Here is a 24,306-nt window from a genome sequence, read left to right on the forward strand (position 1 = left end):
TCAGTCCAAATTCCTGCCAGTCCTCTGAAGCTGTTTGCTTTAACCCACTGAAGAAACAAGAACAGCAGTGTTGCAATGTTTCAGTCTCTAAGGGTAGTTTATGTGGATGCAGAATAGTAAAAATGTAGGGTATGGGGAAAAGCGCATTTTAAGCAAAGGCTTTGAGCTCAACAATCAGCTTTTAAACTCAAAAAGTAGGAGGAAGTTGTATCACAACCTCAGGTCCTGGGCCTGCCTGCCGCAACAGGTAGAGCAGAGACTCAGGGTCTGGTGGATTCTCCTCCATCCAGCGACCCCTGAGAGGAGCTACAGGGCAGCAAGCTGTGCTTCCAGAAATGCCCCAGCGTCCTCTTGCCTCCAAGTCTAGGCGGCAGAGGGTGGGGTGGCCGTTTTCTAAAGGCTTTCTCTCACCAGTAACAGTTTAATGGGGGGAGTGGGGGTGTCTCTGGAGGTCCAGTCTAGTCTTGGGTCAGAGGTCAAACCTTGGAAGGACAACCACTGCGAAGGCCCTTTGTCTACCTCTCTCTGATTTCTAAGTCGTGGGCGCTATTCTGGCTTGGCGGGACGAGGAAGGTTCTGGGGTTGTCTGTGGGGCACAACGAGGGAGCCTTTGCTAGGGGCTGACCTCGCCCGCTCCTCTGCTGCCCTGGCGCGGGCCGCGGGCCGCGAGAGGCCTGGGGGATGGCAGCAGCCCTGGGCAGGCGTCAGATCTGCAGTCTCTCCAAGGGCCATCCTTGCTTTTCTGGTCTCCTCTCTCTTCCCACTCCTGTCTGTCCCTCCTGTCCCTCGCCCTTCGCGAATTCGCTTGGGTTCTCACTCGCTGCCCAACTCGTTCAGTCCACCAGCAGAAAGCAAGCGAGCACGAGAATGCAGGCTCCTTGGCCTCTCCTCCAAGAGGTGGAAGCGAGAGCGCGGGCCCTCGCCCCCCCTACCCCAAGAGGCGCCCAGGGGTGGGCGCTGGGCGCACTAGCGCCGGGTGGCTCTGGCCCGCGGCGCGCTTAGGCCGGGCCCAGAGGGGGACGCCCGCGGCGAGCTGCGCGGGGGCTCCCGACCAGCGAGGGACGCGAGAGCGGTGGCTGAGTTCCACTCGCCAGCGGCGGGAAGGACGCGCGGGAAAGCGAGGGAGCAGGAAGCGGGTGGTGGCGGCGGCGGCGGCGGGCCCGCTGGAAAGGAGGGAGCGCCGCAGGCGGGAGGAGGGAGCGCGGAGGAGGGAGGCCGGGGGGAAGGAGGGAGCGCGGCAGGCAGGCGGAGGGAGGGCTGATTAGCATGCAGCAGCGCTCGCGCGCCCGGCTCCATTGTTTTAACACCTCCCCTCTCCTCCGCGCCAATCTGTCACCGTTCAGCAGGCGAACGCTGCTGCCTCAAATGCTGCTCTTCTCAAATGAGACGGATAATTAGTTGCCCCGCACGAATGCCGCACTCTTCTCACCCCTGATTGCTATCACCTTCTTGCTCCTGGCAGTTTTGACACCTCGTAATCAGCCTGCTGCTTTTCTCTTTTCTTCCCGACTTCTGCTTCCCTCCCCACCCCCCCCGTTTATTTATTTATTTATTTATTTACTTATTTACTTCTTTATTTATTATTATTTTAAATGCAAGCCTGGTTCCTATTTGGACGAGGCCTCCGCGGAGTTAACCGAACGCGTATACATGCGCGCGTATATGCGTATATGTAAAATAGGGTGTATGCGCGGGAGTCGGGGGCGGCCTGGCAGTTTTGCGGGAAACACTGCTTCCACGCGGAGAGAATTCTCTTCTCTTGAAGATATTTTTGGGAAGGGAGGAGTTGGGGAGAGGGGCGGGAGGGGAGAGTTAGTTGGGGAGACCTCAATTAATGCTTTAAAGATCTCTTCGAAATTAACAAACTGGGGAGTCTCGGAATCTGCTGTCAGAAGCGTGTTCTCCCCGCTCTCCTCTAACAAGCACTGACAGTCTAATTACTGTAGCTACAAGCAGCTGTCGAGGCAGCAGCCCGGGAGAGAAGGCGCCACAGGCGGAGCGGCCCCTGCGCCCGGCCCAACCGCCCAAACCGGCCCGACTCCGGGGAGGATAGAGAGAAGGGCGAGGCCCCGCACCCGAGAGCCCCGCGAGCAGAAGGCGGGCTTGGGAGCCAGCGGACACGTTTATCGTTTCATATTTATAAAGTCTTTACCTTGAAGGTTAAAAGATGTGGAAAAAAAAAAAAAAGGAGGGGACGTGAGGGAGTGGGAAGAACATCTCCTGAGCTTCCATCCACCCCTTTTCTACCTCCCCGAGCTCTCCCTCCCTCGGTGTTGGTAAAATAACCACGCAACCCGGGCTGAGGGGGCGGGGTGAGCCAGGCTGGAGTGTAAGAAAGCAGATGTCCCCGCTGGCAGCAGCCTCAGCCTCCGGGGAAAGCTGCTCCGGGGGGGGGGGGGGCCCTCCCGAGGACATTCACCTCCCACTTCTCAGGCATCCCGCTCACAACTGCCTCGTCTCGGCGGGGGTGGTTTTTTCAGACTCAGCGTTTCGCGTGTGCAGCTTTTTTACCTGGGAGCTGTTCTTACCCGGCCACGCTGAGCAGATGCCAAGATGCAGCCCCTGCACGACTCAGTAATGAGACACAGAGGGAGCGACCTGGCGGGTGTCCACTCCACCTCTTAAGCCGCAGCCAGCGCCACCTCTGCAGTGCGGGACTGGAGGCTGCTCTCGGGGCTGCATTTCCTGTGGCCCAAGAGGGCCTTTGTCCCTCGGAAGTTGGGAGCCCTGGAGTCCAAAAGGAAACAAGTTTCCCGCTCTTACTAACAGTGCTGGAGGTGGGAAAGAGTGGACTGGAGAAGAGTCCCTCATAACACTTTGAGTCACTTTCTGGGCTATAATTTCCTTTGGTTGTCAGCAGGCTAGTATATGGCAACTGTGTGAGGGGCTCTTTCTCTTCTAGAAAAGAAGAAAAAAGAATCCCCGTCCAGGAGATAGGTACAGTGGTATATTCTGGCTGGTACAGGCTGAAAAGTTTTTATTTTTAATTTTGTGTGTGTGGTGGTGCTGGGTGGGTGGGAGGTAGGGTAGAGACTTGGATAATTGTCTAGGTATTTCCATTCAGCCCCAGTGGCAATGGAGGAAAGATGTACCTATCTCAGAACCCTTCACAGTGAATGTCTAATCATCGCTATGTCACCTTGGTGAGGAAGACGTCAACATGATGTGCTTGGCAACCTGAGAAGTTGAGGCACCATTCTCATTCTTCCTCTTCCAAGCTAAGGCTCTTTACTGAGGCACAGGGGCCTCTCAAATTCCCCTATCCTAAAATCCTCCAATTTTTAAATACACTTACTCCAAAGAAGACTTAAATTCGTGTTTTGAGAGTTGCAAATCAATGTTCACTTTCTAAAATGGAAGCCATGCCTCAAACGTTCTTAAAAATTGGAGGGCAAGGGGAAACTTAAAAAACAAGCACCACAGGGTCAAAAAATGAAAGACAAATCTCACAATTTAAACAAAATTCTGCAGCCCTCTGATTTGGTATCCTCTCCTTCAAATGTCTTCCAGTGGCCATCAGTCAGGTTGCTGACAATGAATAACCAATTTCTGAACAACAATGTAAATATTTCTAATATAAACCACTGTATATGGATAGTCCTTACAGAGCTTTAGATTTGCTCCCAGGTAATACAAAGTTTCTTTAGCAAGTTTGGTTTGAAAAATAATTTTTAAATTCAAAGTGATCTCCTACTCATAATTAAATATCACCAGATCTAATATCATCACCCTTTTATCATTAGAAAACATTAATGTTATGAACTTCCCCAAAATGTGATTTATTCCTTTATTTTTTTCACTCAGGAACAAAGAACACATTTAAGGATCACAACACAAGTAATTTTTTAAATATTTAACTCATTTCATCATGTAGCTATAAACACAGTAAAATTTAAACTATGTATATTATTAACAAAACAATCTAAAGTGTTTAAATCTACCAGTGATTTTATCACTTGGCAACACATGTCTTAGGTTGGGTATTTACTTAGACATTTATGTTGTCTGCTGTTCTGTATTATAGGTTTATTTTTTTAAAAAATCACCTATAGCATAAATAATCTAATTTTTAGGTGAAAAACCCTATAAACATTTGACATCACCAAATTCAACAGATCAAACTAGAAATCCAAGCAATAAGCTTAGATATTTGAAACAAACATAAATTAAGGTAAGAAACACTGTAAACATGAATACAATGAATTAGTTTCGTACAGAATGATCTTTTAAAAGATGATAAAAGAAAAGTTACAATGCAAGTTTAGGGAAAAACTCAAATAGCTGTGACCCAGCTATTTTTCAATAAACAATCTTGACCCAGCTATTTTTCAATAAACAATCTCGAACTAAGTTTGCAATCAATTATTTATAGTATTACAAACCCAAGATCATCACACAGAACTTGAGGATCATCTAGAATCATCACACAGAGCTGTTTTCAACTGCAACTTAAGTCTCCCCATTAAAATGTGAATTAAGATGCCGGAGGAAATCCCCCCTGGATGTAATGGATGGTGGGAAAACCGCTTGACAGAATTCACACACTCGAGGTATATGCAGTTCTGAGCCTGTGCCACTTAGTACCGATAAGTCACTGTCTTGATTAGGAAAGGGCTTCCAAATGGGCTGCAGGAAACAAAAACATCTTCTGTTATTTGTATTTAAAATCAACTTACAATGAATTTCAAATTTAATTTTTTTGTGTAGGTATGTGCATAAACACAAAATTCCCCTATAGGAAAACAAATTACCTTTCCATGGCATTAGCATGAAAACATGACTCAATCCTCTTTTCATTAAAGGCACAGCTAAACTTTGATTAGAAGTCACTTAAAATATATACATGCACTTTATCTTCACATATTTAAAAATTTTTCAGTTTTACTACCAGCAAATTTTAATACCCATTATCAAACAGCAGTAGTTTTGAAACAACAGTCAACAATTAAAGACTTTAAAAATTAAATTATCTTTTCTATTTTCCAACAGAAATCTTAAGTTATAGGGCTCTTACTAATACTTATTAGTACACTAGACATGAACTGTGTATGCAGGTATTTTGATCAAGAGCCATTCAAATTTTGCTATTTATAAGCAAACAATGAATAAAACATATAGGAATAAGTATAGTTTTGGTTTTCAAATTTTAAAGTACTAAACAAATTCTACTGATGAGTTGTTTTCTGAAACCTCAAATATTTAATCACTCAACAAAATCTAACATGGGATGCATCCTTTTGACTTATTTTGCTCTTGTTATATAGTGCATCGCTTTGCCTTCTTTACTCTTTCTTGTGACTGAACACAGTGAAACTTGTCAATAGCTGCCTAACTGAAGTATGGAAAATCACAATTCAACAGAACTATCTCCACTATAAGCAAGACATAAATACTCTGAAAATACTGCAGTAATTCTTTCTAAAAAAGAATCTAGTAGGGCAAGAAAAAAACAGCATTTAGTTCAATAGTAGGTGCTCAATAAATGTTTGTTGACTGGAGTATCTTATTTTCCTGAAATATTACTGTGGCATACCTTGACATAGGTAAATTACCTTGACACATCTAATTTCTGGTATTTTGAGGAGAGTCACCTCAAAAAGTTAATTTAAAGAGATCCCTTTGGGCTCCTATTACTAATATGTTTTTAAAGTGACAGCCTAGTCCAACACCTGATACAGTGTTAGTTCTCATTCCCTTAACCAATCTCTTTCATTCTAGTTAACCAATCATTTACAATAAACAGTGTATTACTAATTGAAGCATTTGAGTTTCACGACATCACTGTCTTCTTATAAACATTTTACTGGACAGCTGCGTACAGTTGGTGTAAATATACAAAGTCTGTCTAGGCACCGAGATACATTCAAATATTAGAGCAGAGGCTTATAACAACATTGACTCAATTCCCTTTTTAAGAAGTGACAATTTTATCACAAAAAATAGTAATATTAAAAATATTTATTTTAAAATTTAAGATAATTTTCTTTAGAAAATGTGTTTAAAAGCAGCCGTAATAACTGTGAGTATGTAAGCAAAAATAAGAGTTAATCATATTTAAATTTTACTGCTTGCAGTTTAAAGAAAAAGTACAAGTGATTAATATGCATCACTTTAATGGGAAACTGATATGACATAAATAAAAAATTGTTCCATTAAAGATAATTCTTACTAAGATCTATACAATAGTAAGAAAAAAGCTTAGAAGCAATTTAGCTTCTAAATTTGGTAAAACAATCTTCTACTGCCAATTTATCTTTAAAGCCCATGTTTATCCTTCTCTATTAGGAGTTACTGGTTCAGATTTGATCCTTTCACAGAATTCAGTTGGGACCCCACTCACTGACTCAGCAAAAGTAGGAAGAAAAGAAAATTACACAGAGCAAAAATAAGCAGATATATTTGAGGCTTTGTTACGATAGCTGAATGTATAAAAAAGTAGTAGTGGTGATTGATATAAAATAAAAATCTGAAATACACAACTCAAATTTTTCACTTTTCTTCATTACTAACAATTCAAGAATTTTGTATTTATCATACTAGCTTTATTAATACAAATAAAATGGCAAAGTGTTTTTAAAAATTAAGAAATATTCTTTCAATCCTAAACTGCAACATGGCCTTCAAAACAAACTAATTTCTTTGCCTTTTCTGCCAAAATATCAATTATCTAACCTTATGCCCCATGTCTTGTGACAGCTCAACACCAATTCTCCTGCATTTTTTAAGCTGAATACTTTTCCATCAAGTTGTAATCACATACCAGCTGTTTCCCTTGCTGTAGCATAGAAAGCAAATGCACAATGCAGGGTGCCATCTACTGAAACATGAATGCACAGACTAACTAGTAAAAGAACAAGCAAGAGATATAATGGGGAAAAAAAGTAACAGGCATTAGAACTGATGTACTTCACAGCTCCACAGGAATTCTACTTGTAATAAAAGAAATTGTTTAATTTGTTTCATTTAGTAGTAACTATAACTGAGACTATGATGTGAAATAGGCACAATGTAGAACATTGTGAGTTTATAATTAAAGCTTACTGTCAGAGATGCCTAGTTTTCCTCACCACTAAAATACCACAGAGCTTGACTACTGCCTCTTTTGTATGCTGATTTAAAAGTCTGTAACCTATACCAGTACTTAGAAAGCCAAAGGGTATTCATCAAATTGTTGGATTTTTAAAAATAAATATCTAAAGGCAAAGAGAAATTAAACAAATGTGTGCAAATTATCCAGAGATTTGCACCCTTCTGTATTTTCACAAGCTTCTGCTTATTTTAACAATTATATATTTTTCATTTACTTTCAGGCACTAATTTTCACTTTTTTTTTTTTTTTTAAACTAAGTGCATCATTCTGTGATAGAACCTGGATAAATGGAGGGTAGTAGTAGATTGGGGGGCTGTGAGTAGTCTGTGAGCTTTAGAAACATTGAAGTGTTTGATTAAAATCATACATATGTAGAGACTATTTAAAAAATATATTAGGCTGCATGTTCATTGCCAGATTAGAAACCAAAACCAAACCCTACAGTTCTACGTACTGTATGACAGAAAATGTAATGGAAATATTAGATGAAAGACAGTTCACTTATTCTGATAAATAGGAATACACGATACAATTATTTACTTATGAAAAACATGCATCCTTGTAAAGAGGGAAATGACACACACAAACTTTTTAATAAAAAAATACCATTTGTTTCACAGTATGAAATTTAACAAAGAATCCTCTTGTAACACTGATGCTGAGTAAAAAGCTTTGAATAAGGGACTAAGAAAGCAACACACACTAGGTATGGATAAAGCTGACATATATTTTAAAATGTGCCCTACATTTTAAGGTACTTTATAATAGAGCTTTACCATATTCAGCTTCTAATTTCATGTCATTTATTACAGGACCTGTTTTTTTTTTATTTTTATTTTTTTTATTAGAACCCTTAACTGTAGCTAGTCATTAGTTTAAGAAGGGTGACTGATAACCTAAAAAAGATGCATTTCTGTGCATGTATGGCAAAATGTGTGTTCACACATAATATATTTGTTAATGCAAAATGGTTACCTGCTGTGGTCCTCGGATAGCTTTTCCCGGGGAATCAAGTGAAGCAAAAGGTGCATCAGATGGGTCCTGAAGTGGTAATGTATTTACATATAATGCATTATGGTTTCCAGGTGGCAAACACGGAGCTCTATCCAGAGTTGTCCTGATACACGTGTTTACAAGATTGGAGGGTTTTGTTTTGTCAGTTGTTTTAAGGTTTTGTATAGCTGATGTTATGGGGTCAATTCCCTGAATTTCAAATAAAGTTTCTTCTGTTTTAACAAAGTTTCCCGGGTTGTCTCTGAACTCCATGTTAAATTTATCCTGGCACACTGCCCCAGATGTGACAGGACCAAGGATATTGGGTCTTTCTGGAGTACTATGTAAAAAAGTAGAGTCATTGTCCGTAGGTGGAAACTTGACATTGAATTTAGAAAGTGATTCGAAAGAGCTATCTTCCTCATCTCGGCCCAGTCCTCTTGGTGTGACAGATGTGATGCATGGTGCACCTCTATTTATATCATCTTTAGCCTGAGGCTTAAACAGTGCTTCTTGTTTATCTGTTTTATCCGTACACTGTATAGGGAGAGAGCACTGTGCATCTGCAGGGAAAAGAACACAAAAGGAAAACAGTTGCATTCCAATCATTCTTAAAAATCTGAACGTTCAATTAGCTTTGGACAGAGGAGCATTATTTTTTCTATTGTTTTTACAGCAACTGAAGACAACTGGGATTTTTTACAATTGCTACCATCTTCCACAGACATATTAGCAGTCTCCAGTGGGTGAACTGGAACGCAGTTTATTAGTCACAGTTAAACTACTTTGTCTCTTCCTAGGTCTTTTGCTATAAGCTTTGCATCTTTTTCACAGTTATCCTGCTCTATGCTTAAAAAAACATTTGCTTGTAGTGTATACATTTAAACATTTTGTCAGTAATGGAAGCTGCAACTGTGAGCTTGCTCAGACAAATAAGTTGTTAAAAAGGAAAATCCTTACTAGGCATATGTAACATTAGACAGGTTAAGAATTTATGCGGATTAGCCATTTATTACTCCTAATATCACTGTGTGACACAGTGTTTCACCAATCAATTTAGCCATTGTGTGTTCTCTCAATAATCCTTATGTGAGGAAGTAGCAGTGGTGGGGGTAGGAGAAAAAGAGCAGAGGCAAAAGAAGGATGAAATTTTGGGATGCATGTTCAGAAAACTGTATGTGAATACATAATTCTCTCATTTTATATGCAGACCTCTGAAGATAGTAGGTAGGTATCAGGTAGGATACCATGGCCTCTGCAGCTCATTTAACAAGAAGCTGCTTCTCAAACAAATTCAGCTCTCTAGAACAAATTCAGCTCTCTAGGACACAGGCAAAAGCTAGAAAGTAAGTAAATAGAGCTTCTGAGGAGTCAGAATTAGAGCCAAAAGGCCCACAGATACATGCATTTTGCTCTTATTCTCTTTTTAGATTTATTCTAACAAGCTTGGTGATATTTCCCTAGCTCAGAGCTGGTTAGAAGCAGCAAATTAAAAGGTAGGGATAGGAGTTGTTGAAGACAGATATAGCTATCAACAAGAGCTAAAAGCATAAGAGGAGACAAGAAAAACAAAAAGGCAGATATAACAACTCAGAAAACACTATACTCTGGTGTAGGGCCAGTAAGAGCTACATTTCTCGATGCAAAAAAAAAACAATGATCAAAGCACTCTCCATGTTGATGATCCTGAGACATCAGAAAAAGGTAAACTGTGCTCCATAATTTTACCCAAGAAGACAGTTAAGGCTGGAGATTGGTAATGTGTGATTTTCATTAAATGGACGAAAGGTAGAAATTTAATTAAAAAAAAAAATCACTTTAAAAAGGCAGTCACCAGAGAAGTTGGACCCTCACAAAAGGAAGCTTTCCTAAGGACACTGAGGAAACAGCGAGCCCCCAGCACAATTGTCCAGGTTAGTAGGCACTTAACAAATGTCAGTTCCTTTCCCTCTGGTCCTTGCAGTCTCATGCCACCTTTCCATCTTTTGTCACAGCACATTCCAACACGAGGTATTTTCTGCTTGGTCATGATGGCAGTACAGTGCAACAAACTTGTTTGGTTTATCTTCTTATATACTTACTACCTCTCTTTAGTACATACCATCTTATTCGTTTACAACAGCCTTTGAACTGCTTCTTTGCCTCTAAATTTAGCTCATATCCAATTCATTCTCTACATTGCTCCCTACTTTTTTTTTTTTTTTTTTTGGAAATACAAATCTGGTCATTAGGAAGGTCATTACCTTCCTAATAAAATCTTTTCATGGCTCTCCAAAGCCTCATCCCTCAGAAAAGTCATATAGAACTGTTCATGACCAGCCCCTGGTCGCCTCTCCATGCTCTTACCTTTCACCAAACTCTAATGGTGGGGAACTTTGCACAGTTCTCCAAAACAGCCATGCTTTCCTGCCTTTGGGCATGTGTACACACTGTGCAGACTGACTAAAGTTTCCTCTCCAACTACTTTTTACCTAACTCTTATTTGTCCCTCATTTCTTGGTTGTAGACATTAATTTCTCTCAGCTATCTCTGGCTCCCCAAGACTGTTTTAGGCATGATTCTTGGGTGGCCCTGAGGGTTAAACACCTTGCATTATGTTTCCAAGTATACTGTCCTTCTCCCATTAAAGTAGGTTTCTTAAGATCTTCAGCTATGTTTTGTCTCCCACTTAACCCCATTACCCTGTCCACAAATGTATTCTAAATGAATTTGTATTCTGTTCCCAACAGAGCATAGTATGACAGTTTACATTCACCAGATAACCTGTCTGTGACTGGGAGTGGTACAGTAACTGAGACCAAGCTCAACTGTTTGGCAGGATTTCTTTGTCCTTGGAGGTGTCTTAAAGTCCATTAACTCGAGTTATTTTTCTTGATAGTAGACATAACAGTATCAGGAAATTCTAGGAAATAGTACTTTCTTTGTAGGTAACATTTGCTAATTGCAAAAAACAAATCAGGAAAATCAAATGTTGAGGTAACCAAATTCCCTAACAGTGAGGAGGAAATGCTTATCAAAATCATGTTCACAAGAACAGGAAGGATGATGAAGAATCTGCTGCTGATGATAATGACAACTATTAACATTAATAGCACTTCTATGTGCCATGCACTGTTATAATTATTGTATATGCCTTAATTCATTTCATACTCAAAATAATCACACGGTAGGCACTATAGTATCCCCACTCTACATGTGAAGAAACTGAGACATGAAGAGATTACTTCTAAGGCTTCACAACTAATGAGTGAGTGGTAGATCTGGTACTGGAACCCAGGCAACCTAATTCTAGAGCCTGTGGTCTGAACCACTAAGCTAAATCCAACATGTTGCTTTCTTTATGTACAGAAGAGCCTCCAAAATGATAGAAATGTGTTCTGAATTTCTTTTCCAGTAGCTGACCTATCCCCTTTGTGAATAAAACCTGGAAAACTCAAAACAGCTAAAATAAAGCAGGTATTTTCTTTTTGTAGAGTTAGCAGGCATACTTCAGCCACATTAAAGTAATTTTCTGAACTAATCTGTTTCAGCAATGAGTTTCTAAAAAAAAAAAAAAAAAAATTTAAACGAGGTACAGAAAAGTACTTGTCATCCTGACACTGAGAAACATGATCAGGGGGAGAAAATTGCTTTTCTATTTTGTTTATTTCAAGAACACTTATTTTCGCAAGGAAAAAAAAACCAAAATGAGAAACATTTTTAGATTTCTAAATTTTAAGTACAGGCTGTCCATTTAGACTACTTCTTGGTTTAATTACCTTACGTACTGACAAAAGGAAAAGATCTGATGGTTGTTTGTAACCTGCAATCCTATATTTTACTCTCGTGATCTCTCCTGAAATAGGACCCTCCTTATCGACCAAATAATACTTTTTATGAAGCCACATTTGCTTAAACATACATTTATCTTTATCCCTTCACAAGATTATTGCTGTAAGTGAATGAGAAGAAAAATGGAAAAGGAACTGTACAATTCTACTAACTCAGCAATTTTCATGAATCATATTGTTTATTTATCTAGAAGTGAAAGTCAAATTTTCACAAAAAATAATATGGGGACAATAATACTAATTTCCAGCTGTATTATGCAAATCACATTTGAAGTGATTTCTTTAAATTTTTATTCAATGTAATGTTCATCCTTATAAAGTCTGAATAGTCATCTTTTCCCAAAATATTTCTTTCTTTCCCTTTTTGACCTACTATTACCAGAATACTACTTAATATTTTGGTCTTTGTTTGGACCCAGCAAAACTTCCTGGAGTCTGTGGGACACAGATCTAGAATATTTCAAGAATAATGTTGTATTTATTATTTGTGACATGTTTAATTTAAAACATAAAAATAACATTAGGAAGCAGTTTTAGTGGGGAAGAAATTGAAGTTAAACACTCAGTGTCCTAGTTGACAGATACATACTCAGATTTAGACCTGTGCAATTTAAAAATGGTCAAAGTATTAAGCCATTGATAATGGGGTAGGTTCTCTGTGTAACAATGAATATATCACCATTACAATGTTTTGAAAAGATGCTGATGTTAAAAAAACAATGTTTATGAATTCTATGTAATGCATCTCTATAGCTAGTACATTTTAAATAAAAATAATTCTTCTTACCTTGAGTCTACACAAAAGATCAATTTTTCATGAAAACGACAAAGATTCAGGTGAAAGAATTAGAGTTCTTTTAGGGGAGGTAGAAGGGAAAGGGGAAGAAATAAATGATGTCAGTCTACACAGACTGTTTTGCTTCTCTACCACACTGTGTACCTTTTCTGAAAATAAAGTGGTAGTAGTATGCAAAAAGTAAATTTACACTATAAAATGATTTTTAAATAGACCAGATATAAGAGCTGTTAGAAATGGAAAGTGATCTTTAATTAAAGGGGTAACAGCACTGCTGCAACATCTTTCAGAGTGAAAACTGTAAATCACATCTCCTGGGAATGGTACGCAGAATATCTCAAATCACAAAGGTAAAGGAGAATTTATCATTTTAAATGATCAGTTTACCTTCCTTTTGTTTACAGAAGTGCTTGGTAGCCAGATTCAATCCCTGACATTTTGCTATTCATATGAACGACTTAAGCAAACACCAGGCTGGGGTTTTAGGAAAGGGTAAAGGTTTTAAAACACACACTGTAACACATGTGTAAGACAGATGTTCCTTTTAAGTTATATTTTATACTAAATTTGTACTTCATATCTCCAACAGAACTGGCCTCACGAAATGTGAAATGTTTATTTCTGAAACCGAATTAAAAAAATCCAGTGTTCAATCAACTTTCAAGCAGAAGTTAAAAACAAACCTGATGTTATAATTTTACTTAGCTTATATATGGTAGTTCACGGTTGCTTACTAACTTATAAATTAATGTTTAATTAAACCCCCAAATAGCAACTGAAAACCTTGAGAAAGACTTTCTATATTTGTTTTGTACTTCTTCCAAGGTGGGACTTCTCATTCAGATGATTAGTTATTACATCACTCAATTCATTCTATAAAGTCCCACACACAATAAAGAAAAAAAGCCAATTTTTAGATAATGTAATACAGTACAGAACTTAGACAGCACTTTCCCATTATAAGTGGTAGGAGGTGCAAATTGCAGATCCTTAGCACTTAATAAGCATTTAGAAATATTTTCATAATCAAAAAGAAATAAATTTAAATCAATCAAATTAATATTACTGTGTGTTAAATCAAACCTTACCAGTTGCAGTTGCTGGTACATTAAGTTTGCTTAAGTGGTCTTTTTGTGCTTTTGCTAGCATGCATAATCTATGAAATTCTTCTTTTAGATCTTGGAAAGTCTTCTCTATATTAGCCCTAAAAATAAATATTTTGAAATATAAAGCTTTATCTTCAAATATTTTTTAATCATTATTAAACTTAAATAGCACCATTTTATATACCACAAAATAATTACTGAAAGGTTAAAGTTAAAAAAAATTATTTTAAAATCCTAGAAAATGTCCTAAAGAATTACTTTAATGTTTGGAGAACTAGGAACAAAGGCACAAAGTAAGCAACAAATTAAAAGTTCTAATACCAAAAAAACAAAAAACAAAAAACAAAAAAAACCCAGTTCTGATACATACATGTAGCACAGACTAGCAGATCTACTTGTTCATAAATCACACTTTTGCTGGTTATCTCATTCTCACATTAGAAATTTCAATGTATTGATTTTTGTTCTCAGTAAGCATTTTAAATAGAAGAAAATTAAATGTTCCTCATTTTACATTAAAATCTGTCCATATAAAATAATGTGATATAATACTTTATTAAATATTAGAGCTTTAATTTAGTTTTTAAATCCATCTCTGCTATTCACTATATGACTTATATATGTCATTTTAACCTGGAGGAACCTTGGGTTGGTCTCTTCTAGTTCTAAAGGGCTGTTATTTTGTTACAATTTCAAAGTTTAAAAATATGTAAATAAAAATATATTTCAAAATTCATGATATTTAGAGTTGGCAAGAAAAAAAAAAAAGATATAGAACTACCTTTCATGGAATAAAGGAATGCCAAGACTCCTTGGTGAACTTTCTTTTCTAGGAGAAGAAACCTCTTGTCTTCTTACCTTAAAGATACAAAATAATCACCACTTTAAATTGCTTCTAAACTCAAATGAGAATGGGTTAACAGAAAATACAATGGAAAATTCACCTTCCTCATGGAAAAGTATATTTAGGTAGCTTATAGATATATATAATTTTTTTTTCTTTAAATGAGAACAATCAGGAAAAAGGAAAATTAAGGTAGAAAAATAGGATGGAGACAAGAAGTATTTCTGGTAACTTCTGTAATTACTATTTCCAGTACTGACAATTCAAGAACTTTCAAATTCAAGTACTGATTAAAATTGTTACTTTGATTATCAAGCACCTGGCATGACCAGCAACTAGGGAAAAAAACTGTAGTATGTGCAATTACTTCTTTCCCATTATTGGCCTAGATGTTTAAATCAATGTTTTTGTATTTTGTTATATATTCTTTGCTGAGGAATGCAGCTATATATAGAGGAAGAAAGAAAACCAAGCTACAGCACCTTAGTATTTAACAAGCATATTAAAGCTAGCACAACGAAGTATTTAAGCTACTTTCTGAAGCTAAGTTCTTGCCTTTCACTCCCACCCTGTGGCTTATTCTGGTATTACATTTATTCTGACACTTAAAAGTCAACATTAAAGAACATGTAATAAATCCATTGCATGGTTTGGATTTTTTAAAAAAATTGTTAATCATACCTAGAAAACTGTGTATCTTCTAAAGACACAAACTGACAAATTCAAAGATTTGAAGATGTCTTTATAAATTATAAGTCTACTAAAACTTTATAGGTCTTATTTAAGTTCAAACTAAAACCACGGACATTTGTATTTAGCGACATTTGTATTTGGTCACTGTAGCCATTATTAAAATTGATGATTTTATCTCACTGTTTGTTATCATCTGAGTACAAATCCTTTTAATTTTGCTTTAAGGTCTTTCAGTTTCTTAGGAGTTTCATTTGTTAAGAAAAAGCCTTGATTCCGATTTTTTAAAAAAAATTATTATCTTCTCCAATTTATTTGTTTTTTAAAATTCTTTATTTTTAAAATGATTTATTTATTTTTTTGACAGACAGAGATCACAAGTAGGCAGAGAGAGAGGCGGAAGCAGGCTCCCTGCTGAGCAGAGAGGCCAATGCGGGGCTCGATCCCAGGACCCTGAGACCATGACCTGAGTTGAAGGCAGAGGCTTTAACCCACTCAGCCACCCAGGCGTACCCAATTTACTTTAGTTTATTGCTTTACTATTCTAGTTTTTCTTAAGAGTGTTTGCTTAACATTTCTAAAATACAGTATTCCTTTAATTAATAAAATAAAATCTCGGCAACCCAAAAAATTTGTGATTTTATATACCTCATGTTGTCACACTAAGGTAAAATAAATACCATTTGCTGCTGCACACTTTCTGTCTGGAAAACATTTAGGCCATATCTTCTTCTGGATTAAAAGCACTTTACTGAGCTTGCAAAGCAGTCACAGTAGAAGACATTTTTAGTTTGTTTTTAAAAGCAGTATACAAGGTTTTTCATTACTGTTATGTACAGTTAAACACTCAACGGATTTTAGTGTGGACTAGGAAAAAAGGCAACATTTTAAGACAGCCAACCATTCAGGACGACACAAGTATGAAAGCAAACTATATTATATATGTTATATATATACTTTATTAAGGGGTGCCTGGCTGACTCACACAGCAGAGCATGTGACTCTTGATCTTGAGGGTCATGAGTTCAAGCTCCATATTGGGTATAGAGCATACTTAAAAAAATAAAAGATATTACATTAAATTATATTATATAAATATATAAGATATATAAACTATATTTAATATAAACATATTAAATATATTAAAAGATATGTAAACATTATTTGTATATAATTATATAATAAATTATATATATTATATATTAAATAAATTATATCATATTAAATTATCTGTATTATACTATATAGTAAATCATATTATAAATATATTAAATTATATTTAATTATATTAAATTTGTATCAGCAAAATTAGAGAAAAGGTAATATTAAGAGGACAGAAACACTTGACAACTTTATGTTAAATCAAAATAAAATATGATTAAATTAAATGACTAGTCTCCTTTAAAAATTTACTATTAGAAATTCTAATATGAAACAAAATTATTTTATTAGGAGCCAGAAAGGACCAAAAAGAAGTACAGTGGACCTTTGAACTATGTGGAATTAGAAGTGTCAACCCCCATATATAAAATCAATGTGTAATTAAAAAAAAGATTTTATTTATTTATTTGACAGAGAGAGAGAGAGAGAGAGGGAGATGTCTCACAAGTAGGCAGAGCAGTAGGCAGAGAGAGAGGGGGAAGGAGGCTCCCTGCAAAGCAGAGTCCAATGCGAGGCTGATCCCAGGTCCTGAGATCTTGACTTGAGCCAAAGGCAGAGGCTTAACCCTCTGAGCCACCCAGTTGTCTGTCCATGTGTAATTTTTGACTCCCTCAAAACTTAATTACCAAGAGCCTACTATTGACTACAAGCCTTACACATAACAGAAACAGATATTTTGTATGTTATACACTGTATTCTTATAACAAAGCTAGAGAAAATGTTATTACAAAAATCAGGAGGAAGAGAAAATACATTTACAGTATTGTATTTGTTAAAAAAGAATCCACATAGAAGCAGACCCACTCAGCTCAAACCTGTGGTGTTCAAGCTGTGCTCTATAATTTTAACCTTTAAATTAAGATATTTACAGAAAGTCATAAAGACTATTTCGTTTTCCAAAGGACTCATTTGGGGATCAGTACCTGGAATGATTGCTTCTGATGTTAAAGGAATCTTAAAAACAAAGGGGGTGGGAGTGGAGATGAGATGAAGGTGAAGGAAGACGAAGGAAAAGAATGATAGACTTTTTATGGTTTGGCAAATAACCTGCGTCAACCTACTACTCTGACATTTAGATTTTTTAAAAAAGATTTTATTTATGTATTTATTTGAGAGAAAGTGCAAGTACATGCAAGAGTAGGGGTAGGAGCTGGAGGGGAGCAGCAGGGAGAGGGAGAAGCAGACTCCCCACTGAGCAGGGAGCCCTTTACAGGGCTCAATCCCAGGACCCTGGGTCATGACTTGAGCTGAAGGCAGCCGCTTAACAGGCTGAGCCACCCAGGTGGCCCTCTGACATTTAAATTTGATAACTGGTGTGGGTGAATTTATCTGGAAAAGATTTAATGGTAGGGGGTAAAAGGAGGACTCTCTTACTGAGAAATTTCCATGAAGTACGTAAATTTAAGGTCTTCAACTTTTTTGGGATTAGGAACAAGGCCCCTGCATATTATTATTATTATTGTTGTTGAAGAAAAACATGACAATTGTACTAGGCAATACAGTGCATCTTCTGTCATTTATAGAAAATAAATCTTTTGATATAGTCTGAATGAAAATTTCTGGTCTCCAGCATCCCCCCAAAAAATTTCAAAAGGGATATTTTAATATGTTAGTTCAACAAATGACAAAAATGGTGAGCAGTTCTGACATTGGGAAGCAGGGTTTATCTAGAATGGGTATAATGCATCAGTGCTATTTTCTACTGTAGCTATTTGACACAACTTTCTGAAAACAGTCATTTATTTTTCAAAAGATGTAGAATTAGTGTTGTCAATGGCAACTCCAACATTATCCCCAGAAACTCAAGACTTGCTTTTCAATGCTAAATTACTTTACTTAATAAAGACCATGCAGTTCGTGGAGCATCCCAGAGAGTAAGTAAACATTAAAAGAGATAACTTGTACTTTTCTTTCTATTCTCAACTATTATCCAAGCGGACCCTGCACTGCAGGAAGCTGAAGCTACTGCAACTTCAAATAAGAAAGCAAGGGAACTTTGAACATTATATTTTAGGAGACTTTAAACGTTAAATCATTCAACAAATGAGTTTATTTTGAGGTACTAAAACTTAAAATACTTAACATTATGAAATGTTCCAAGTACTAGTTTGGAAATGCCGAACTTGTGGAATGAATACTGAAATAAGAGCTTTACACGTCGTACTTTTCATTTACACTTCCACTATGGCGCTGGATAAGTCATTCAACTAAATCATTAAGATAAACCCATTTAAAACAGTTGAAAGATGTTGTGAAATGATTCCTTAAATTGCCTCTTATGTGAATTGGGAGAATTTTGTTTTAGTGTAAATCAATTTAAGTTTCTCATAGATGGGTATCATATAAAAAAATATATGTTCCAGGGCCAGTTGAATATGCAATGATATTTAAGGAGGGAAAAGAAAAAGTGGCTAATATTTTTGTTAGTCCCAAACCAGATTTATTCTTCATGCAAAGATAATAGAAAACTTTGTGTGTGTGTGAGTGTGTATGTGTGTGTGTGTGTGTGTGCATGTTGGGAGTCCAGGATCTGTTAAGTATCAATATCTTAAAAGAAAGATTGGTAGGCTTCCACCAATGCTTGCCTTTTTTAAATATTTAGCACTAAAAGTGAAAGCCTTTTATAAACCAATTTGAAAAATAAAGAAAACTTACAATTACCAAAATATGGATTCAACCTGTGTCCACAATCAGATGAATACATATAGAAAATGTACTATGTGTATATATATATATATATATATTACACACACACATACACAATGGAATATTATACAGTTGATCCTTGAACAACATTGGTTTGAACTGTGCAGGTCCACTTCTACGCAGATTTCTTTCAGTATATCCAGTATACTTCTGTAAATGTATTTTCCTTATGATTTTCTTAATATTTTATTTTCTATAGCTTATTTTACTCAAAGAATACAGTATATAATACATATATAAAATATGTTAGTCGACTATGTTGTCAGTAAGGCTTCTGGTCAACAGTAGGCTACTAGTAGTTGTGTTTTTGGGAAGTCAAAAATTATATGTAGATTTTCAACTATGCGAAGGGTCAGTATCCCTAAATTACACACACACACAATGAATATATCAACCTTAAAAAAAAAAAAAAAGGAAATCATGTCATTTAAGACAACATGGATGTGGAGGACATCATCCTAATGAAGCAGGCACAGAAAGACAAATATTGAATGATCTCACTTATATGTGGACTGTAAAGAAGCCAAAATCATAGAATTACAGAGTAGAAGAGTAGAATGGTAGTTGCCAGGGTTCGGGGTGGTAGTGGTGGTGGGGGAAATGGTGGAGGGATGTCGGTCAAAGAGTACAAAGTTTCAGTCATGCAGGATGAGTAAGTTCTGAAGATGTATGAAGTCATGTATAGCACAGTGATTGTAGTTAATACTACCCCACTGTATATATCATTGTATGACTCTTGATTTTGGCTGAGGTCATGATCTCAGGGTCATGAGATTGAGAACCACCAGGAAGTGTGCTTGAAATTCTCTTTCTCTCTGCCTCTCCCAGCCCTTCTCTCTCTCTCTCTCTCAAATAAATAATTTTTAAAAAGTATATCATATTGTAAACTGAAAATATATACATTTTCTATTTGATAATTATACCTCCATAAAGCAGGGGGAAATGCAATAAAATTTAAGTTCAAAATTATGTTTTTTCTTAAAAATTTTAAGCAACTGAGGTTAGGAAATTAAACTTTGTTATGAAACTTTTAAAGATAATACTATATTCATTAATACAATGTATCACTTCTATATAGAATTTAAACTTTAAAAGGCTAACACTAAATAAAGCGGTAAGTCTGCAATGACACATTTTGAACTACAACAATGACTATCATTCTATTTCAGTGTTCATACCAAAGATTCCCTCTAAAATTTAGTTGATGCAAAAGGAATATTTATTTTTAGATGGCTGAGGAAACTGAGTGTAGCCAATACTTGATTTTGTTTCTGAATGAGGCTTGGTAAAATTATGATTTTATTTACTTACTTTTTTTTTTTTTAAGATTTTTATTTATTTATTTGACAGAGAGAAATCACAAGTAGATGGAGAGGCAGGCAGAGAGAGAGAGAGAGGGAAGCAGGCTCCCTGCCGAGCAGAGAGCCCGATGTGGGACTCGATCCCAGGACCCTGAGATCATGACCTGAGCCCAAGGCAGCGGCTTAACCCACTGAGCCACCCAGGCGCCCTTTATTTACTTACTTTTAAAGATTTTATTTGAGAGGGCAAGAGAGAGCAAGAGTGTGGGGGAGGGGCAACGAGAGGAGAAGCCAACTTGCCACTCAGCAGGGAGTCCCATTCAGGACTCCATCCCAGGACCCCGAGATTATGACTCCAGCCCAAGGCAGACGCTAAACCGATTAAGCCACTCAGGCACCCCTAAAAGTATACTTTTAAGATAGAAAAGAAAGCTATGCTCTTACTTAGAACAATGTAATTCAAGAAATAAACCAGAATAAGATAGGATGGATTAGTAAAGAAAATATAAACTGTGCTTGATAAGTCTTCTACAGAAAAATGAGAAATGGAAGCCTGGCTGGCTCAGCCAGGGAGAGAGCTCTGCCTTCCGCTCAAGTCATGATCCCAGGGTCTGGCATCAATCCTTGCATTCAGCCTCCCTACTCAGCAGGGTGTCTACCTCTCCCTCTTTCTCTGACTCTCCCTCCTGCTCCTGCATGTCCTCCACCCTCTTCTTTCCAGAAATAAAATAAAAAGAAAGAAAGAAAAAAGAAAACGGAGAGGGGTGCCTGGGCTGCTCTGGGTTAAGTCTCTGCCTTCAGCTCAGGTCATGATCCCAGGGTCCTGGGATTGAGCCCCACATCAGGCTCTCTGCTCAGCAGGGAGCCTGCCTCCTTTCTCTCTGCCTGCCTCTCTGCCTACTTGTGATCTGTCAAATAAATAAATAAAATCTTAAAAAAAAAAAGGAGAAATAAATGAGCAGTAGAAAAACAATCTGAAAACAAGAATTCACTTATCACTTAGATTACTGAAATGAAGAATGAAATGTTAAAGGAGAAACTGAGGTTGAGTATTTTTTAACAGTTTTAGATATACTGAGACAAAGATGTTAGCATAAAGTCAAGCACTGAATATGGCTAAAACAGGGAGAAAGTGAGAAAAGGGCTGAGACAAGGAAGAGATTAAGGTGGAAAGAATGACCAAAAAATTACAAAAAAGAGACTTGATGGGAATATAAAGGCATAGTAAAAAAAATTTGAGGACAAAAGGCAAATAAAAAAAATAAGAAAATTATATTTATAAGAATTCGTGGATGTGTGAAATCCATGGTTCTCTCACCCTCATTAATATTACTGAAAATCTAGCAAAGCAAGAGGAACACAAATCCTACAAGTCTTGTCTGTTTGGCATGACACAGTGTGCCAGGCAAACTTACTGCCAGTGCAGGAACAATTTCAAGGCAAAATGGGACCCATTCCAGGGTTCTGAAGGAAGCAGCAAGAAAATAAACAATATAAGGATAAAATTAAATACCCCAATTACTTCCAAGTTCTTCATAGGATTCTGGTTTATCAATGCTACTATAAAAAATTCTTTAAAAAAAAAGTTAAAATCCTTTACCAGTACTGTCACAATGACTATAATTTCAATTCTATTAAGTTAATTTGAAGCTAAGAGAGATTAATACTTTTCTACAGTCTGTCTTTTGAAACTTAACTGTGCATTAGGTTCCTTTTGCACATCTTTCTGAATTTATTTTCTTAAGAAGAAATATCAAATTGTGAGAATGGCTCTTTATGCAAAATAGAAAAATGAATACCTTAAATGACCAATTTATAAAAGTTGGTCCCACCCCTTCTCCAAACACTAGATTTAAAATGAACTGACTTGGAAAAATCATCTTCAAATATTAACTACAAATTTTATGTTATATCATTACCAGGTTGAACTGAAAATATCTTTATGAAAATAGCTGTTATTTAAGCAATTTGCATTTATTATTTAACTTAACTCACATAATCTTGTAAATTAGATACTTTGATTTTAAAGTTTGCCATAGAAAATAAGGCTCTGAAGAGGTCCAATAATTTGCCTACAGTCCAGTAGATGGAGTAGCTGCAAGTGGAACCCCAGATACATTAGTCTAGGCTCTTAACTTCTCAAGTATAGGACTTGGCTGCCAAGGCAGCTCAGTAGTAGTTAGCACAGTGAGGTGGATACAGAACGGTAACATTTACACATCGCACCAGTACAAACTAATTTTAAGATTCTAAAACCTGTCATACAACAAATACATTTCTCACTGAGAAGCAGTGATAAGCCAAGTTTTGATGTTTAAATTTTGCCTGGGAAAAAACCTTTGGTATGTCCTTTTTTTTTTTTTTTTTGTGCTCAATAATGTCCAAGTAGAAATTTACATTTGAAAATAACCTAGATAGATTTACTGGATTTCTGCCAAACCAGTTCACTTGTTGTTAGAAATAATCTGGTAGTAGTTTCTTAACTGAAATTTCATTGTTTATTTCTCAAACTTACTATTAGAAGTTAACCATGACAATGTAGAGTATCTTATCATTAATTCCATCTTCTCAAAACCTCAATTATCTTCCTACTCCCCTCCCCGAACAATATCCTGATAGAGGACTGGGCATAGTAACGGTTTTAAATCATAGCTGATTCAAACCCCTTGTCTAACAATTTCACTATATAGATCCATTTAGGGTTGGTGTGTTCCGTTGAAATTGGGCAGAACGGACTCTCTATGTATTGAATAACTTTGGGCTGTACTCTGAACATTGTGAATATGTTGTGGCAAGATTATGCTACATGGTGCCAAGGGTGGTAATGTTTTTGCAGGCAATTAACCTGATGAAGGACAATTCAGATACCACTTCTGTCTTAGAAGCCTTAGCTGCAAACTGCTTCCTATTTGCCCCTGCACATCCATGACCTCAGGGTACATCCAGAGACTTGGCCTGAGTCCTTTCTTCTCTGGCTCTCTCCTCTCTGGGGCTCCTTCACTCTCTCTGGTGACCATGCTTATTCTGAGCTCATTCTCCTTCCTGTTTCTTCCAGGCAGAATGATGGTGGGGCTTTCTATTGCAATTTCAGCCACTGCAACTATGACCACTCTCAGGACAGAACTACAGAAAATCAGTAATTTACTCTTGGGGAGTTATTCCTGTGTATGTTGCCACAGTTAATACTATTTGTAGAGAGCTGGTTAGGTACTCATTCTTCATACAGAAGCTCCGACTCCCAAACTCAAGGGTATTTTTTGCTTTTTTAAAAAATTCCTTCATTTTTCTGAGCTTTCACCATAATTTTCCAGTCTTAATCACCAATCCATTGGCTTTTCCTAAAGCTGTCATTCTGTTCACTGCTGATTTGACAGTATTCACACTACTGACCATACCCTCCTCCTTGAAACATTTTTTTTTGGGCTACCAGTATAACTATTTAGGTTTCTTCTTAAGCTTTGATATTTGCATTGCCCCCTGACCAAGGCCATACAGAAAAGTGGGCATCCTCTAGGGTTCAGACATGGGTACACTGTTCTTCTCTCATTATATACTTTTCTTACCATTCATTGTCACATCAAATTTACTGAATTTTCATTTTCTACAGTCTATATTTGCAGGCCTCCCTTCCCTATTTATTTTTTTAAATTAAAAAAAATTTTTTAAAGATTTTATTTATTTATTTGAAGACAGAGATCACAAGTAGGCAGAGAGGCAGGCAGAGAGAAAGGGGAGGAAGCAGGCTCCCTGCTGAGCAGAGAGCCCAATGCGGGGCTCTATCCCAGGACC

The 24,306-nt window shown here is 37.0% G+C and overlaps 1 protein-coding gene across 20 annotated transcripts in view; it reads right to left on the minus strand.

Moving 5' to 3' along the window:
* Positions 1 to 3,773: 3,773 nt before the first annotated feature.
* Positions 3,774 to 24,306, minus strand: part of TANK (TRAF family member associated NFKB activator) — an 87,982-nt gene continuing 67,449 nt past the window's right edge. For 15 of the 20 annotated variants that reach the window (XM_082691280.1, XM_082691276.1, XM_082691277.1 and 12 more), the window contains 4 exons: positions 14,597 to 14,673; positions 13,798 to 13,913; positions 8,066 to 8,646; positions 3,774 to 4,626 (listed from right to left, as the gene is read on the minus strand). In XM_082691280.1, the coding sequence (XP_082547406.1) occupies positions 4,450 to 4,626; positions 8,066 to 8,646; positions 13,798 to 13,913; positions 14,597 to 14,673 (951 nt within the window). In that variant the 3' untranslated portion in view covers positions 3,774 to 4,449. The remainder of the gene's footprint in view (positions 4,627 to 8,065; positions 8,647 to 13,797; positions 13,914 to 14,596; positions 14,674 to 24,306) is intronic. The other 5 variants (XR_014300670.1, XR_014300671.1, XR_014300672.1 and 2 more) reach the window with 1 other exon arrangement.

Source organism: Mustela nivalis (assembly GCF_964662115.1).
Source record: "Mustela nivalis genome assembly, chromosome: 11".
Lineage (NCBI taxonomy): Eukaryota > Metazoa > Chordata > Mammalia > Carnivora > Mustelidae > Mustela > Mustela nivalis.